This window comes from Babylonia areolata, chromosome 4, assembly GCF_041734735.1.
Source record: "Babylonia areolata isolate BAREFJ2019XMU chromosome 4, ASM4173473v1, whole genome shotgun sequence".
In the NCBI taxonomy this organism is placed as follows: domain Eukaryota; kingdom Metazoa; phylum Mollusca; class Gastropoda; order Neogastropoda; family Buccinidae; genus Babylonia; species Babylonia areolata.
In genome coordinates this window covers 50,079,196-50,097,916 of record NC_134879.1, presented here as the reverse complement: position 1 = coordinate 50,097,916, position 18,721 = coordinate 50,079,196, and the positions used below count along the sequence as shown (strand labels likewise).

The 18,721-nt window shown below is 38.7% G+C and overlaps 1 protein-coding gene across 1 annotated transcript; it reads right to left on the bottom strand.

The window, feature by feature from the left end:
- Positions 1 to 264: 264 nt before the first annotated feature.
- Positions 265 to 18,495, bottom strand: LOC143281270 (uncharacterized). The gene is made up of 9 exons (XM_076586391.1): positions 18,034 to 18,495; positions 15,314 to 15,448; positions 13,509 to 13,561; positions 12,780 to 12,895; positions 10,802 to 10,893; positions 8,856 to 8,889; positions 7,021 to 8,423; positions 5,467 to 5,574; positions 265 to 3,808 (listed from the first exon to the last, which is right to left on the bottom strand). The coding sequence occupies exons 1-9, from the start codon at positions 18,278 to 18,280 to the stop codon at positions 3,639 to 3,641; spliced, it is 2,358 nt and encodes a 785-aa protein (XP_076442506.1). The 5' UTR covers positions 18,281 to 18,495; the 3' UTR covers positions 265 to 3,638.
- Positions 18,496 to 18,721: the final 226 nt, after the last annotated feature.

Sequence of the window (18,721 nt, the reverse complement as noted above, 5' to 3'; positions counted from 1 at the left end):
TTAAGAGCAGAACTTCCATACTTCCATTCAGAGCACAGATCTATAAACAATCTGTAAATTACTGAATAAATCAATATGTGAAATGTTGAAACAACCAATCAGACTCTCTGTGCCAAATGAACTTCTAATGTGTGATCAAAAAATATATAGCTTAATATTAAGATTGCACAGACCTCCAAATAATATGTTTAACACGCACATTCGCTACACAGTAATATTCTCTCTTTCAGTCTTTGTATGGGTTCACACACAATTCACATTCAGTTCCAGACTGAGTCATTGATCTTTATTTCACTTGTTCCATACTTTCAGTCAAAATTTCACATACAATCAAAAACAAAATTAACAAATTTGCTTACAATGTTGTCATGATACAGTCTGACAAATCCATTGCAATGACAAAAAAACCCAATAAAAAACAATGTTGTCATGATACAGTCTGACAAATCCATTGCAATGACAAAAAAATTTTAAAAAAGAAGAAGAAAAAAAGCATGATACAATAATAATGACAGTACAAGATTCTCTTTGTTAAAAAGTGCTTTGTTTGCCACGGCTCCTTTCATGGTTGAATGAAGTCTGCTGAGTGCACTAGTCTAAATGGACATTATCAGAAAATGGAAAATAAAGATTTCATGAGACAGAAACAATTGAGCTGCCAGTCAATGATTTGCAGCTGGATGCAAACTTATTAAAACCATGGAATGATTATAACCCCCCCTCCCTTCCCCCCCAAAAGTTTACTTTTGCAAATTTAAAACATGCTCATAATCCTTAAAAAAAAGAATGTCCTCATAGATAACGTACACCATCATCAAGCTTTTCTGTTTTATTTGTTGTTGGCTCCGTTTTTTAGGGGTTTTTTGTTTTTGTTTATTTGGGTGAGGGCTTGGGGGGATGGAGAGGAGGGTTAAAGTAAGTAGGAAGGGGATGAGATACAATTTCATGCAACACACACATCAGTATAGACAGCATTCACAGGAAAGAGAAGCCATAATACATGGACCTTGAAGAAAAAAAATGAAGTTTACTGTGTAAAAAAAGAAAACATCAAAAACCACATGCCAACCCATACACACTTCTCAAACAAATTAATAAAGCACCCACAGCAGCTTACTCTTCTAAGGTGGCACAGAAAGTCTTCTACAGTGGCTTTCTCTTAATTTTGTTTTCTTCTCCAACCTCATTAAACTTAGCCTGCCATGGCAGTATTTTGTAAATTCAAACATTGACTAGAATTCATGGAATGGTTCTGAAGGGTTAGAGTTGAGTGCACACTGGGATACATAATCAAAATGGTCAATGAACCCTGGGGTTTTCCTGGTCTTCAGTAAAAAAAGAAAAAAAAAAGAAAAAAAAAAGATGTCAACAGACTCTGCCAGAAGCAAGGAAAGAAACAGTTCTCCTTTAGACAGTTTCCAAAAATCATCACCATGGAATCTGTTGACTGGATTTTTTTTTTTAATGATAAAAAAAGAAGAAAATAAATCTACCAATACAAGAGACTTATACAAGACAAAATTCAAACAACTCCTGACATGCGCCATAGCTGAGTTTCTAGAGCAATGGATTTTCAACCTTGGGGCCTTGGTACGGAGGGTAGAATCAGCATATGATGGAATCTTTCTTATCTCTGAGGTCAACTTATGTACAGATGTGGTGGTGCCTTTATCCGCTTTGTGTATAACATACATGCAGAATATCAAATAAGCATGCCAACGATCCCACAATCCACGTCAGTCTGTCACAGAACTTTAACATGTCATACCCAGAAGTACAGTAACCATTTATCATTCGATCACTAATCACCCAGCTTGTCCAGCCCTTAAAAATGTTTTTTTTAAAGTATGGCTGCTTACATGGCGTGGGGAAATGAAAGTCATACTTGTAAAAGTTGACTTGATACCAGCATGGACGTTTCAGTCCAAATATGCAGAAGGAAAAGAAGACATAACTCTAGCTGGAGGTGAACTGAGCATCCTAGTGAGTTACTGTCACTCCCTGGTTTGAGTTGGCAGAAGAGACTAATATGAGATGATAGCTGCCAAGATTACTGTGAAACAGAACAAACTTTGCAGGAGGCTAGATTGTACGTGAAGGCATTCTTTCACAAACTGACAAAGGATATTCTATGTATCCATTACTTCACTTTATGTCATATTACTCTATAAATTGCTCTGAACTGACTGAATCTTATGTTTCACTTCATAATCGCTTTAATTAAACAACAAATCAGTGCTGCCAAAAAAAGGCAATTTTTCATGTGGAAAGCAAATTATATGCACCTGCACAAATATAACATTTGTTTATTTTTTTTAAGTGCATTAAGCTCTTTGTTCAATGGTAAGCTCTTTGTTCAATGGTACAGATCAAGCATTTTATTACAATTCCAAGACTTTTCCAGACACTGAAAGGCAAAAGTGCCAAAACATATTTTCTAAGAATTTTCCAGCCTTGGAAATGGTTCTCTCATTTTTCCAGGTCTTTTCCGGACTTCCATGACTCATACGCTGCCTCTAGAAGGTTTAAAAAAAAACAACAACCCCAAAACACTAATGTGTATACAAATATGTATATATACAAGCTAAGCAAAATTGAAAAAAATGACACACACACCCTAATATGGCATACAAATCAAATGTATCAATAAGCCTTTGTCTTATTAATAAGTCAGTATTTATATCTGGCACAATACACACTCTTATCAGTGCATCCTGTATATGGTCCACACTCACTCAATTCACTAAAAAAAATTTACTTCTTGTGTAAAGTCTTAGTTATGCTCAAGTTTGGTTGTCGATACTTATGACGTTATGTGCACGTGTGTGAGTGTGAAATTATGCATGTGTGTGTACCTGTCTGCTTAATAATGTTTTTTTTCTTTCTTTTTCTCAGCATCTGGCTGCTGTAAAGAAAGCAAACTGAAAAGACTTTGGCATATATCATGTTAGTAGTTTGTTAGCACCGTTTGTTTTCTGTTAATACCTTTTGGTATGGATCTTGAAGAAACTTTTTTTTTGGATACACCGAGAAACAGACTGGGTTAGAAGTAATGATGAACTGCGAATGATAGAATAATACGTTATACCCCTCAAAAAATCCATGATGTGTGCATATATAACCACCGTTCACATAGGTGTGAATCCTGATGAAACTTTGAAAAAAAAAAGTTTCTATACACACAGAGAAACAGACTGTGTTAGAGGCAATGATGAACTGCCTAATGATAAAATAACACTCTCAAAAAAATCCATGCTGTTGTGCATATACAACAGCCAAACACACTGGTGTGAATCCTGGGGAAATTTTTTTTGTTGTTTTTGTTTTTGTTTTACAGAGAAACAGACTGGGTTAGAAGTAATGATTAACTACAAAATGACAGAATAATACCCCCCCAAAAGTCTATGCTGTTGTGCACATATCACAACCAAACACATTGGTGTGGATCCTGAGGAAACTTTTTTTTGGGGGGGGATACAGAGAAACAGACTGGGTTAGAAGTAATGATAAACTATAAAAATGACAAAATAATACCCCCCCCAAAAAAAATCCATGCTATGTGCATATATCACAACCATGCACACGTGAGACACGGACACCCTGTCATTAAGAACTCACTTTGCAGCTTTTACAATCTTTCACTTTGTCCTCATTTTACATTGCTGTCTTCTCTGCATGGCAGCTTGCCTTTTCTTCTCTATCTCTTCCTGTGAACACTTCGGCTGGGTGCCACTTGTTCCTTGGCTGCAGGAAGCCTGTGTCGCCATCTGTTGAGCTGCCTGTGTCGCCATTTGTTGAGTTGCCTGACCTGAAAATAAACAATCGATGGAAATAACGCATTCTGCGGGTGATTACAAACATTTTCTTAAAAATTCAACTTCATAGCACAGATTTGTGCAACAATTGTGCGCCATTTATCAAATACAGTTGAGAACTGCATTTCAAACACATGCATGCTCAGGTGTACTAACTCTCATCTTAAACAATATCAATCTTTCAGTATTTCACACACATGAATGATCATCATGCTTTCTAACTCTCATCTTAATTTTCCAGCTTTCTTCTGACAACTATAAGTCATTTTATTTAAGCATGCTATTAAAAAAAATTCTGAGACTACTGAGGCTCTGCACTGTTCACTCAGAACCCTCCCGACCCCCAACCCCCCATCACTCTTCTCCTTTGTGCATGTCTAAAAGTACCACAGACATGGAGGGGGAGGAGAGAGACAGAAGATGAGAACAGAGGGAGTAGACTGGTATCATGAGAAACTGGAACCTGTACACCTACACTGGCTTCTGAAACGCATCGTGTGTGGTGGCCCCACCCTTCATCCACCTCACTGCTCTATAAGGGACCTTGTCTTTTCTAACCACAGGGAGCATAGTTAATTGTTGATTGTTGCTTGTAGTCCAACCGACTGCGCAGGGCCATAGGGAGCATAGTGTTTGGTGTAAATTACCTGTTAAAAATGTTTCAATCTTACACTGTTTAGAACTTTGACTTGCTGATCAAACCAGGACAGTACTCTGCTGATATAAATCAACTGAAATGCAACAGAGGAAAATGAATAATTCTGTGACATAAAACTGCCCATTCATCAGTTCCTTCTTTTTCTTGAGAATTAAGAAAAAACACCAAAAAACACCCCAAAAACTCTGCATGCAGACCAGATACAAATCACCACATACAGTTCTGCCATAATCACAACTTGTCAGCAGTGACCACATGGCTGAGATACAACCATACATGTTCACTATCACCTTTCACACTGCTATCTTCAAATCTTGAGAGATAAGAAGGAAAACTGCAGGCCAGGCTTTAAACATAAATAATGTGTTGAACACCTGACACTATCTGTGTCACTGACAGAATAATGTGAACTTAGGGGAACTCAGAAAATTTTTTTCTTCTTCTTAAAGATGAAAACTTGGTTTCCCTTCCCCAATAAAGCTGATGCAGTATGGTTACTATTTCTTCTTCATGTGCATTCGTTACCCACAAATCCTACAATCACTTGAATACTGTAAGAGAGGGATTTTAAGCGTTTGACCATTTTGTTTTTTTTTACTTTGCCATGTAGGTAGCACTCTATTTTCAGGGGTGTTAATGCTGGATATGTTCTTGTTTCAATTCCCCATCCAGTGCTAACATGGATTACAGGATCTGATCCTCTGCATGTGTATACAAGCCAAGCAGATCAGGCACAAGCAGGTCTGCACAAGTGTTGACCTGGGAGGTCAGAAAAACCTCCACCCTCAACAAACCATGTGCGCCGAAACCGTAAATCGATCTCAGGACACTTGGGCAAGAATCCAGTGCTCTAACCATTTGGGCACCGTACACACTGGTTACCATTCGGGCACCGTACACACTGGTTACCATTCGGGCACCGTACACACTGGTTACCATTCAGTCCAGATTTCACAGACATCCCCTTTTTCAGTTCCATCCACACTGACTTACTTTCCACCTGGTCCAGAATGGCCATGATCTGTGATTCATAGAGAGGGTCATCATCCATGAGGTCGTCATCATCACCACTGGTCAGTTTCAGCTGGCTGCATGACACGTCTGTACAGAAACATTCGACACTTGTTGATTTCAGGTCTTCTTCTTCTGCGTTCACTCGTATGCACATGAGTGGGCTTTTACGTGTATGACCGTTTTTACCCCGCCATGTAGGCAGCCATACTCCGTTTTCAGGGGTGTGCATGCTGGGTATGTTCTTGTTTCCATAACCCACCAAACGCTGACATGGGTTACAGGATCTTTAACGTGCGTATGTGATCTTCTGCTTGCGTTTACACACGAAGGGGGTTCAGGCACTAGCAGGTCTGCACATATGTTGACCTGGGAGATCGGAAAAATCTCCACCCTTTACCCACCAGGCGCCGTCACCGTGATTCGAACCCAGGACCCTCAGATTGACAGTCCAACGCTTCAACCACTTGGCTATTGCGCCCGTCGATTTCAGGTCAATAACCCCTCCTGCTGGTTTTGTACCAGGTGTTAGTTAACTTGTTCACGCATCATGAAATTATGAATAGCAACCTGCAAACTGAGGGAAAGCTGAGGAAAAGTGGTTTCAATGATGAGTTCACACAAAGAAAGCTTTGTGTTCTGCATGTACTGTACTTTTTTGACAGCTCATTTTCACTTGCATCAGTAAGTTACTGGTCTCTTGTTCTACATGACACTGTGTACAAAGTTTCACACTGGACAATGAAAATGATTTACAGTAAGCAGAAAACGCAAACATATTAATGCCTCTGTAATGATTATTCAGTTCCAGGAATAGTCTTGTATCTGTTGAGAAAGATCACCCTCTAAATAAAAAAATAAATAAATGAATTAAAAAAAAAAACAACCTAAGAAGAAGAAAATGTAAGAAATTGGTTTCATGAGTGATTCAGTGATGCATTTGTTGCTTTCATGTCACACTCACAAATCCAATAAATAAACAAGCTGAAGTAGCTGAAAAACCAAACAAAAAAACAAAAAAAACAACCAGAGAACCTTTGTAGAAAAACAGGAATCAAAACTTCCCTTTTTTTTGTTCAGCAGCTAGGAACAACATAAAACACTCTGTTTCATTTTTTGTGTACTGTCTCCAATGTCAGTCACTGCTGCTTACATTCACAATACACTAAAGTGTTGAGGTAAACAGGTTAAAGAACAAAACAAAAAAACATGAACAAAAAACAAGCACTGTGCAAACTGGGTACATTTTTTGTGTGGTGGTTTAAGGGGTGGGTGGGTGATATGGAGGTGAGGGGGGAGCGTTATCAGTACAATAGCTTGTTAATCTGAGAATTAATAATGTCTTAATGATGATGGGCTTTTCTTTTGCATAGTTTGCACACAAGTGTGTAACTGTGTGTGTGTGTATACGCACATGTGCATGAGTATGCCTGCTCATGTATGTGTATGTGCCTGTGTGTGCATGCATGGTATGTGCGCACATGTGCATGCATGTACATTAACACTGAGATGGAAAAAAACATACAGCTGACATACCCAGAGAAGATGCCTGCACCGTCTTTCCACCCCCAGAGTTCGATGAAGGCTTGCTGGGGATGGAGGGCGGTGGCCCAAACCTGGCCTTGGGGGCAGACTGCAAGGTGTGTCCAGCACTGTTTGCTGTCGCTGAAGGTGCCGGCTTGAACGTGAACTTCCTCCCTGAGTGAACAGGTTGATGGTTCACTGTGTTCCCTGCGGCAAGAGTGCTCAGCGGCCTCCCCCTGTCCCGCTGTTTCTCAGCCTGACAAGGTTCAGCGCCCCGTGCACACGACGAAGATGACCAGCTGTGTTTGCTGTTCTGGGCTGCCTTGCTTGAGACCACCTTGGGTTTTGTGGAAACTGCTGAACCGACTCTCTGATTGTGTGCTTTCCTACAACTTACCGTGTTGCCGTTTGAGGTCATTGAAGAAGTTTTGTTTGCACCTTCTTGAAGTCTGAACTGTTTGTTTTCACAGTGTGCAGGGCTCTTGTCCCCTTTTGAAGTACCATGTGCCACGGTTTTACCAAGACGGCTTTGTACTTTCTTGACAACAGGGGACTCAGAAAACGAGGAGTCATATTCACATATCTTCGCCAGCATCTCAAAATCGAGGTCATCAGAAAAGTCATCTAGAGGAGCACCACCTGGTTTGGCTGATGCCAGAGTGGCTGGGCCAGAGAGTTTTGTTGCAGCCTGCGTGGGGAATTCCTGTATCACCTGACTGGCAGGCATACCACAGGGTTCTGCCACTGTGAGAAACAACTCATCGTCAGACATATCATCACTGAACTTATCACTGGATGCATACATCTGTCCACCTTTGACAGCTGGAGGATTGACTGACTTTGGCTTGGCCTCATCACTGACCCCAGAGTGTTTTGTGTGAGTATAATGTTTGCCCATACCTTCAGTTTCTGAGGAAAACACTGAAGAATTAGATGGCTTCTTTTCCTCCAGCTTGCCACTTCCATGTCCATTCTCTTTGGTCAGACCACCAAAAACTGCATCATCCTTTGTTTCAACAGATGCGTCCTCATTTTCATCAGCTGTACCTGAAGAACGAGCACCAAACAAGACTCTGGGTCTTGCTATAGGTTTTAACACTCTACGGGTTACATAGGTGGGAGGTATCACCTCTGGGCTTTGTGAATCCTCCGTACCACTGTTGACACCAGCATCATGTTTTTGAGGAGTGCTAGAGGTGCAGACTTCTTTGCTCTGGCTGGCTGCTTTCTCTGCCAGAATGGGTGTGCTTGTCTTGGAGTGGCTTCCTTTCAGGAACTGGTAAGGGTCCTGTGTAGCAGCAATGATGAAAGAGTTGTTTTCAAACAGGTCGTCATCCTCCCAACAGTCTTCATCCTCATCCTCGTCTTCCTCAGGGCTGTCGGCGGCTGCAGCCTGTGCACTGGTACACGGATCACTGAAACAGAATACATTTCATATCCTTCACTGAACATGGCATATGCTTTAGAAATGGAACCTTTTGTCTGCAAATGACCTTAAAATTCGTGCAATCACGCATAACAAAATGTCTGACTGTATTTTAGCAGCTACTAGTTGAAAATCATTTCTTTTTGTCCCATATACATTTGTACAACACCATCTCCTGCACTGACAGAATACATCATAAAACAAATGACCCAAACCAATGTATGTCATACAGTTACATTTGGAGATATAGATATATCTGTACAAACCATTCACACACCCACGCACACACACGTATATTTACACACACACACACACACACACATATATATATATATATGTGTGTGTGTGTGTGTGTGTGTGTGTGTGTGTGTAATATTTCCATAAAAAGCAAATACCCCCTAAAAATATCTGGTATTCTTACCTTTGTTTTTCTTCTCTCTCCTTTGCTTCGAGTTCTGTCAACAACAACAACAAAAAAATCAAGTATTAATAATAACTGATGAACAACAATGTATCAGCATAACAGAACTATCTAAGTCTTAACCAATCATTGTCTCAGCATTTCTTGTACTAAGGCTGGTCCTCCAATTGTGGAAAATGTAGCACCAAGCTGCCGTGAATCAACAATTCAACAATGTATTTTTCCTCACAATTCTACCAACAGCAGACAGTCCCAGTGCTATTTCACTAAGCTTTTATTTCCCTGAAATGTAAGCCTCTTTAACTCACGTCAAATCCATCTGCTTCCCCTCGCTATGTGGTGATTGCTCATTATCTGATGCCATAAAATGATAAAGTCATTAAAAAAGAAAAGAAAGGAACAAAATGTGACAGCTGAGAATGGACGTTTGGAGAAATCAAGCTATCAGACATTGAAAGCATTTACACACATACACTGAGTCACACACACACACACACACACACACACACACACACACACACACAATATGAAGCAGTTGGCAAAGAACAGATGATTAGTCTGAAATAAAATACAACTGAAAGTACAGAATGCTTGGGGAAATTAAAAAAAAAAAAAGAAAAAAAAAAGAAAAGAAAAATGATAGCAATCACAATTTGCAGACACAACAAGAGTGACGATGATAAAAGCTATTACTATCACTACTAATACTGAGTACTTAAATCACTGAATGGCTCCCTCCATCTCTTCAATGTTCGGTAGTTTCTGGAGACATTGCAGTGGAGTTACCTTCACACCACTCGTCCACAATCCCACATACACAGCAACACCTGGGCTCATTTACCTAGTTCATATCATAACTATGGTTCCGTAGTTAAAAAAATTAAATTTAAAGAAAAAGAGAGCCAAAACAGCAGACGAAAGGAATATGTCTAGGAAAGATTTAACTGTTTTAGAAGACCCGTTTACTTTATCACTGAGACAACCAATCTTCTGACAGAGCAAGGAGTAAGGAACTACTTTTCTGACTTACCATTAACTCAGGATGAATACTTTCCTCCCTTGCTTTTCCCTACAGATGACGCATTTGTCAGGGTCAGGAGAAAAAAAAAATCACAAAAAATACAAAACATAAAGTAACTGAATGAAACTCACTGTACTTGACCCACTGACCCTCTCCTCTCATCGTGTGTATGCCCTGCCCCCCTACATCTTCGCTGCCCTCAGAAGCTTAGTCACTGTCAGTACCTTCCTGCTGGTAACCATCTTCACTGCAGATACTTTTTTTAAAAGTCTTCATCATCCTCATCGATGTCGAAACCTTCAGTTTGAAGCATTTCAATCACTTCAGCAGTAGTAAAAGCCGCTGACGTGATCTATTTTGCTCCAAAAATTTCCGCTCGTATCGCCTGTGATGCCATTAGCTTGTCATGCAGATTAGCTTGTCATGTGGGGTGCCAAAGTCAATGGCTTGCAGGCGAGTGTGTTGTTAAAGAATCTCATGAGGAAACTTTCCATTCAACCCTTGACACATTCGCAATGCCCAGTGTAGCTGTGGTTGTTATGCTACCCCATGAGGAAAACGTGGAAAAAATTTTAACTGTTGAAACTGCTATAGTGTTCTGTCATCCGGAACTGCTTTTCACATCAGGAACGCTATAGCGTTCCATCGTCCAAAGTGAGTTAAACACTCAATACTTGAAACAAGGAAGAAGATGAGTTTGAAAAAACCACCCTATGTGAAACAGCAACCAAGTTCACATTACCTCACCTAACAAATCAATCATCATCACAAGCATAAATTAGCCAACACACATAAACTTTTAAACACCAAGAACATGGGCATGGCAGACACCAAACGAAAAACAAAGATCATGGGAAAAGGGCAATATGGATCTTTACAGACATATACACTGTAAAAAAAGATTTCCTTTCAAGTTCATTCTCACCTTCTCTCTTAGCTACAGCTGTAAGCATCTGTCCAAAAAGCTCTTTTCCACGTTCTAAGTCGATTGCCACTTGTTTGCGTTTCCGGGCCAGTCTGTGTGCAAAATAAATGAGAGATAAGATAAGATAAGATAAGAATAACTTTATTATCTCCAACTGGAGAAATTTGGTCAGGTGCATTATCACAACACAGGAAAGTAAACAACATGGGCACCATAACTGTAAAAGCCAACAACAGCCCCTACAAATATTACGAAGATACAAATGTAAAAAATATCACATACATCGTTTCATACATACATCCACACACTGCAGGTAATAACTAGTATTCTTAATGTAAAAACAGAAAGAATTAAGAAACATTATTTGAATATAATTATAAACATAGCCTACTATACTGCACATTGATTATAATAGACAGATAAGATAAGAATAAAGATGAATTGCGGAAAACCACAACCAGCACACACCCACACCGCACCCCCCCCCCCACCCCACACACACGGATAACTTGATTAAACAAGAGTAATAAACATATGTTCTGAAATAAAAGCATTTCACATATTCGCTTTTAAAAACATTGCAATTAATTATTACATCGTAATTAGACATAAGTTTGCACAGTCATTGATTATAACTGGAATGTTGGGAAGGAACTCCTTTTTTTCTATTCTAAACCTAAAATTTGTCTTGACTAGGTATTTCCAGAGACCATGATTTTGCTAAAAGTTTACCATGGACATTAACACTCACACGCACACACTCACAGTGACACACACAAACTGTAACAGGGTTATCACACAGACTCACTTTGTTTACAAACATGAACCAATAAATAAATACTGGGAGATTAGGTCATAATGCAAAAATGGAACATAAAACTGCAAAAATAAATATATCTCTCAGCAAAAAAATATGAGATTCTGAAGAACTGAGAACCTGTTGCATAAAACAACCAAAAAACAAAAAAACTAGTGAACAACAGAAAAACAACAACAAAAAACAACCACACACACACACTAAATCTGTTGTATGTGTAAGAAGCAGAATAATAATGTCAATAAATAACAGTTGTAAAAGATAGTCAAGAGATGAAATTTCTGCAAAAATAACTATTAAAGAACATAAAGAAATTAAAAAAACCACCTTCATTCACCAGTGAGGCTAGTTTTATGGCCAGTTTTTTTTTTCTGTGGAATCATAAACTGAATAACTGTTTAACTTTTTTTTATCACCAATTACAAGTCATGTTTTTCTGCCCCCTTCTCCCAGTTTGGGCTTTTCTGTCTTTCTTTCTTTCTTTCTTTTAGATAAAGGAAGGGTGAAAGGAGGAAGAAGGGAAGGACCAGAAGGACAGACTGAAGCATGTTTAGGTATCAGGTATGATGTATGAAAGAATGTATTGTTTTGCTTGGTTTAAACAAGGCTCACAACACACATACAAATGTGTGTTCCTGACATATAACCTCTATTCATTCCGCTGATACCCATGAGGGAGCGCAGAGTGGGTTGGGTGGTGGTGGAAAGAACTGTGAACTTTCAAAGCAAGGTGCTGGATAACACTTCATCCCTTTTAACAAGTGTTTGTGACGACAAGCATGAAGGCAGTGAACAGCTGTTATCAGAATGTGACAAGATGGGACATTCAGGTCAGGTAATCAGTCACAATACTTACTGCCATTACTTCTCCCACTTCAAATATAATCTGTTGAGGTAACTGATCAACACCTGTCCAGAATACACAAATTGATACAAGTTTATTAGTTACTATACTTAAGATCTTTGCTACAGGAATTAATGCACTGGGCTGAACAGTCACAGGGAACAAAAAAAGAGCCAAGTTCAAAGGATAGTCATTCAAACTCCAAAGATTACTTTAAAGTTGATCAAAAACTGGCCTGTCCTGTCAAATGCAAAAGTCAAAAACATATTTCTTTTCTTCACATTTAATTCTTTACATGCTTTATCTTGGTAACTCACTTTTTCTGCTTCCTCTTCTCAGCATCGCGAGGCTTCTTCCGCATACGTCTTTGCAAAGCAGCTCGTAGCAATGGTAGCTGGATTGGAGGGGACGTGCTGCGTGTATCCTCACTTGGCTGAAGACAAAAAGCATAAAAAAACTAAATTTAAAAAAGCCCACATAATTAATGATAATGCCTGCTTGCTCATGCACAAACACATGTAAAGTGTCGAAAGGCAGTGAAATGGCCACAACTGACTACTTGTAACTCTAGAGGATGTCTTCAAAATGTGCTGCTGGCTAAAGAAGTGGTTAACAATAATGACACCTTGTGAAGTGCTCTTGTTCAGTCTGCTCAATGTACCTTGGTAGTTGTCATTGAAAAGTTATTACCCGGATAACATTTTAGCAAACTAAAACTTAAAAAAAACCAAAAAAACATCACAGTCTGATGCCCTTGTTTGATTACCATCATATCCACAAACCAAGGATAAAAAATAAGTTAACCACTCTCTGGGCACAAACCCAGAAACAGAGAGAATCCATCCAGCCATCTGTCTGCCATGATGGCAAACTTGCTTTGCTGCCACAGTCACATAACAGGCATGCTGATAACACATCTGCAGTAGTAAATGTATAACACGTGAACATGCCGCAAGGGAAACACCCGATTTATTCCACAGCTTTATTATTAGACAAAACATCATTTAACTGGAAAAAAAAAAAAAAAAAAAATCAGAAGCACTCACCTCTTTCACAAATTTGATGAGCTCCTTTATGTTGCTGTTATCTTTTCGTACCCCTGCAATTCAGAACTCCACAACATAAGCTTATTAAAGTTAAAGACTAAATGAATTAATCAACGTTCAAAATTCTATTGCACGTTTTAAAGTACATTATAACATATAAGGAACACTGGAATAGCTTGGGTCTGTTGAACAGGCAATATGACCAATGGAAACAAGATAAACATCTTTTGCAATGTCATCCTCTTCACACTAACTGACTAAGCATATACATTCGTAAATAAAAAACCAAGTACACACACACACACACTCTCTGTAACTCACTCATATAAACACAACACTGGCATAGTTGCAGACTGGTTTTTTTCTATATTTTTTTTCTTCTTTTCACTCATCCTTGCAAACAGGACGCTTCAAGTACAATCAAGCATAACTGATTTTTTTTTTTTAAATCAAACTTCAAAGTACAGTAAAAAAAAAAAAAAAAAAAAAAAAAAAAAAAAAAAAAATCTAAAAAAAAGAGAAAAGAAAAAAAAAAGTAAAAACAAAAAACTTCCAAACATGAACAAAACTTCAGATGGTGAACAGGATTTCTGGATGCAGATTCATTGTTTGATTGGTGTTGTTTTTTTTTTGGGGGGGGGGGGGGTGGGGGGGGGGGGGTTGGAGACACTACCTTCTGCCCCCTGGTACTTCTATATTTAATTTTATGTGCACATGTTTTTTTTTGTTTTTGTCTTCAAATTTCACTGTTCAAGTTTGACAACATATCATAAAATAAATTACTCCAATAATGGTGCTGGCAATGTGTACCAGTATTTCATTTTCCAGAAATAAGAAAGTATTCAAGAAAATGATATTTCTGTATTTGGGGTAAGGTTTAATTTTTTTTTAATTTCATCTTCCAAACCCAAACCCAAAGAATGTTCATCTCAAGCTCTCATTCTGAAGCCAGACCTCTTCCTTTTCAATATGGCATTCCCCAAGGTTCAGTTCTTGGTCCAATACTATTTACTAATTTAGTCTGTACACTCAGCCTTGAACATCGATGTGATTTTCACAAGTTTGCAGATGACACTGAACTCACAAAACCTTCTTCCCTAAGTTCTTTTCATATCCTTCACAAAACCATATAGATGTGCATTGCTGCAGTGAAGGAATGGATGGTGACCAACAAACTCAGACTTAGTGACGTCAAGACAGAAGCCATACTTATAGGCTCTCTGTCTGTGCTTAGTCATATTTCAGACCATACCTTGACTGTCTCCAATGCTGAGGTCAACTTTCAAAATTCTGTCAGAAATCTGGGTGCATATTTTGATTCAGCTCTGTTCATGCATGACTATGTCAGTAATTTATGTAAAACTGCAAACTTTAAAGTAAACTGTGTTGGTGTACTTTGATTTTGCTTTTCACTTCTAAAGTTCACTGTGCTCATGTGCTGTTGTGTGGTGTAGTGCACAATATGTACTGTTTCATGTGAGGCACTTAGAGCCCATTATATGGGGAGTTTGTGCTATATAAGTACTATATTATACCATTATTATTATCAAAGAAAAGGTGACAGTTACATGAAACTGAAATCAGAGTTTTTTAGTCACTGAATATTTCCAGATTTCATGTTGTGTTGTTGTTTTTAAAAATCTTAATAAAACCTTAAATCATGTCATCATAAATCTTTTCACAAGTTTTATCACTTAAATTGTTATAATTATGGGTACTGTAGATTCAAAATGCTATAGCTACTTTAAGCAGGATCTGGATGCATTCAAATTCAAAATCATTACATTACAATATTAAATACTCACGTCTTAAATATTTTACAGCATCTGGTGAGACACAATCCCAATGGACTTCCGTGACAACATCCCCTGGCTGAGAATTGAAATCTGGCAACAGGTAGTTCCATTTGCTTGGTGTGGGATCTTGGCTGCTCTGCCTATCTGCAAGATTTTTACAAAGATTATTTCATTTTGATCAAAACTCAGACCATTTAAAATTCATCACTAAAACTTGGAACAAAAGATATTAAGATTAAAAAACCAACTCAACCAGTAGAGATGTACTGGAAGTGATTTAAGAATGCTGTACAAGATCAAAATAAAATGAAATGAAAATAAAACAAGATACTACAAAATGAAATTACAACAATACTTTAGTTTAATAGCCATTCTTGCCAGGTCTCTGACTGGAGATAGGGAGAAAAAACAAACAAACCAATCCTGAAGTAATTTACTTTTCAGGGCAGTTCCAAAGAAAATGTGCCTGTTTTTAGAACAGTTCAAACAATAGCCAGATAGGACTGGAGAACATTGAGAACCATAGGAAAGTTGGCCTACATGTAAGTTGTAACACATCCACCTACGAAGTGTGAGAATCTGAGCGCACTGGTTTGAATTCCATAAGTTGCCAGTATTTTCTCTCCCTCCACTAGACCATGAGTGGTGGTGGCCTGGACGCTATTCATTCAGATCAGATGATAAACTGAGGTCCAGTGTGCAGCATGCACTTAGCACACATAAAAGAACCCACGGCAACAAAAGGGTTGTCCCTGGCAAAATTCTGTAGAAAGAAGAAAAAGGTTGGTACTCTCAATGAAGCGACACGCTCTGCCTGGGGAGAGCAGCCCAAATTTCATAAACTTAAAGAGAAATCTGTTGTGACAAAAAAATGAGTAATACAATACAATATTACAATGACACAATATTGAGACATCATTAAAATAAGTTGATTAAAATGATTTCATTTCTAGAGAGGACATCAAGTTCAAAGACATGATACCGACCATGTTCATTGCAGACTGCAGTTTTTGTTGCATGATAAATGCTAGTTATAATTTACTATTTGTTCTGTTTTATATAACAAGTAGTTCCTTTTCACCAGTATAAGTTTACTATCACTACTTCTAGTTCTTGTACAAAGTTCTACAACTAGTACAAGCCAAACTATCTTAATCACAGACACTGACAGTGACACAAATGTAAGAGGGTTACAAATCACACTGAAATACTGACAATGAACAAACCAGTCACCAGGCATAAGTTGATATAATGATAACATTATGAATATATATGAATGAAACAGAAACAAATCTGAGACAGTGAGAGTAAAACAATCAACAACCAAAGCATGCTCAACAACACACACACATGCTCGCATACCAACATTCAAAGACCCACATAAAAATGAAGAAAAAACAGTCTATATAACTTAATCAACTCTGTGCCTGCCTGCTACTGCTAGGTGGGTGCCGCTGTTCACCGTTCTCCATGTGAGCCCGTCTACTGAGAGTGAGAGAGAAAGAGAGACAGAGAGTTTGCCCCAAACCAATTCGCCTCCAAGCCAGCCAGTTTGCTCCCATACCACAGGTCGTTTTGCCTCATTCGCAGTTGTTTCACCCCCAACCAATTCAGAAAATATAAACGTTTAATTGTGTATTGTTTTCTTTGAATTTGAGAAGGCTAGTGGTACTGGTAGTAATAATTATAGCCAAAACAGGTGATGGCTCGAAAACTGAACTGGATCAGTAAAATTGCATATTAGCCATGCCACCTGCTAAGTTTATCCCTTACATAGCCTGGGGTTAATGAAACAGAATCAGTTTCGGGAATGGTTAATTAAAAACCGTAAAACAAGTAAGAAGGATAATAGCAGAAACCCACAACATGGAATCTTGGGTTTCTGATGACAGGAATATTGACAGAGAATGGAATAGTGAGATAGAACTTTTCCTTTTGAATTCAGAATGTAACCACAAATAATGTGAGCCTATTATTTATTTCATTCTGTGTGTATGTGTAACCAGAAAGAGTGTGTGCCTGTGTATTTTTTATCCTCAGGTGTATGTATGCAAATAAAAACATAAAAAGTACATTCTGTTTTTGTCCTTATTGGAGGAACACACACACAGTGACACACTTTCATTGGTATCAAATGTGCATGCGATATCACAGTCTGTAAGTGATATAGAACTGTCTGAACTAGGCAGCTAGGGGCAAAATGACAGCAAAGGGGGCGAACTGACTAGGAGCAAACTGACAATGGGGTAAAGTGGTTGGGGGCAAACTGACAATGGGGTGAAATGACAGGTTACCAATCAGACAATTTAATCATGATTTGCAATTTCCAGACTAAGCAACAGCCGCTAATGATGGTGTGATTGTGAATGTGACTCTGTGTGTGTGTGTGTGTGTGTGTGAATCTGTGTGTGTGTGTGTGTGTGTGTGTGTTAAATGTGAAACAGTTGATGGCTTCTCCCCCCCCCTCCCCCCACTGGGCCCACCATTCTACCCTCTCCATTCCATCACCTAGGAAGGTGGGTCATGCTGCTTCGTCCTCCCCATTATGGTGTCAGAATGGTCAACGTGATGACTGTGGACTCCTAACAGGAAGAGGAAGAAGAATGTATATTCTTAATGTTAAGAAATAGAATCCTACGAGAACAATGCAACAAATGAGAATATTAAACACGTGTGTGAGAGAGACGATGACAGATACTGGGAGATTTGAGAAGAGGGGCTACACAAACCTCCTATACTGTCATCCAATGAGGTGTTTCCTGAGACAGGAGTCCGCGGGGAGGATCTGCGTTTGGTGACAGGAGGTGAACGGAAACTTGGAGAGAGGAGTGCCGGGGGAGTACGAGTATCACTTGAATCTGCTCTGGTTGGACTTTTCAGTTCAAAGGTGTCGTCGTCATTTTCACTGATCGGATTTCTAATGTTGTTAGCTTTTTGCCTCCTCTTCAAAGAAACGCGTTGCTTTGACGCCATCATGTTTTGTCATCTGTCACCTGTTGTATGCGCCCACCAACATTACATTGTTACAAAAAGGGTCCACAACTGTAGAACAAGAAGAATGGAGTAAAAGCAGTCACGGTCGATAGTCACTGTACTTCATTTGAAGTACTACACTGAAACGCTGTGCCAAACACAAACACCTTGTTTAAGAAAAACATACACGAACATTATGGACACACGGCATCCTGGCATGTACACAAAATCTTGACACAAACTTCAAGTTAAATTCAAGCGCTTCTCGAATTGAGCAAAATGAGGTTGACCTGTTTGAGAATAAAACAAAATATCAGCTTCAAGTTGATTTGATTTTTTTAAACTATCTATTCATAAACAGCTAAACAACTAATAGAAATAGGTTAAAACTACATAAAAACAACTTATAGTAATACATTAAATAAGAAAGATACGTTTTCTGTT

Coding starts and splice junctions, on each gene's coding strand:
- LOC143281270 (XM_076586391.1), bottom strand. CDS start 18,280: ATGATGGCGTCAAAGCAACGCGTTTCTTTGAAGAGGAGGCAAAAAGCT. Junction 10,894..12,779: donor GAGAAGAGGAAGCAGAAAAA/GTGAGTTACCAA, acceptor TTTTGCACACAG/ACTGGCCCGGAAACGCAAAC. Junction 8,890..10,801: donor AGCTGTAGCTAAGAGAGAAG/GTGAGAATGAAC, acceptor TGTTGTTGACAG/AACTCGAAGCAAAGGAGAGA.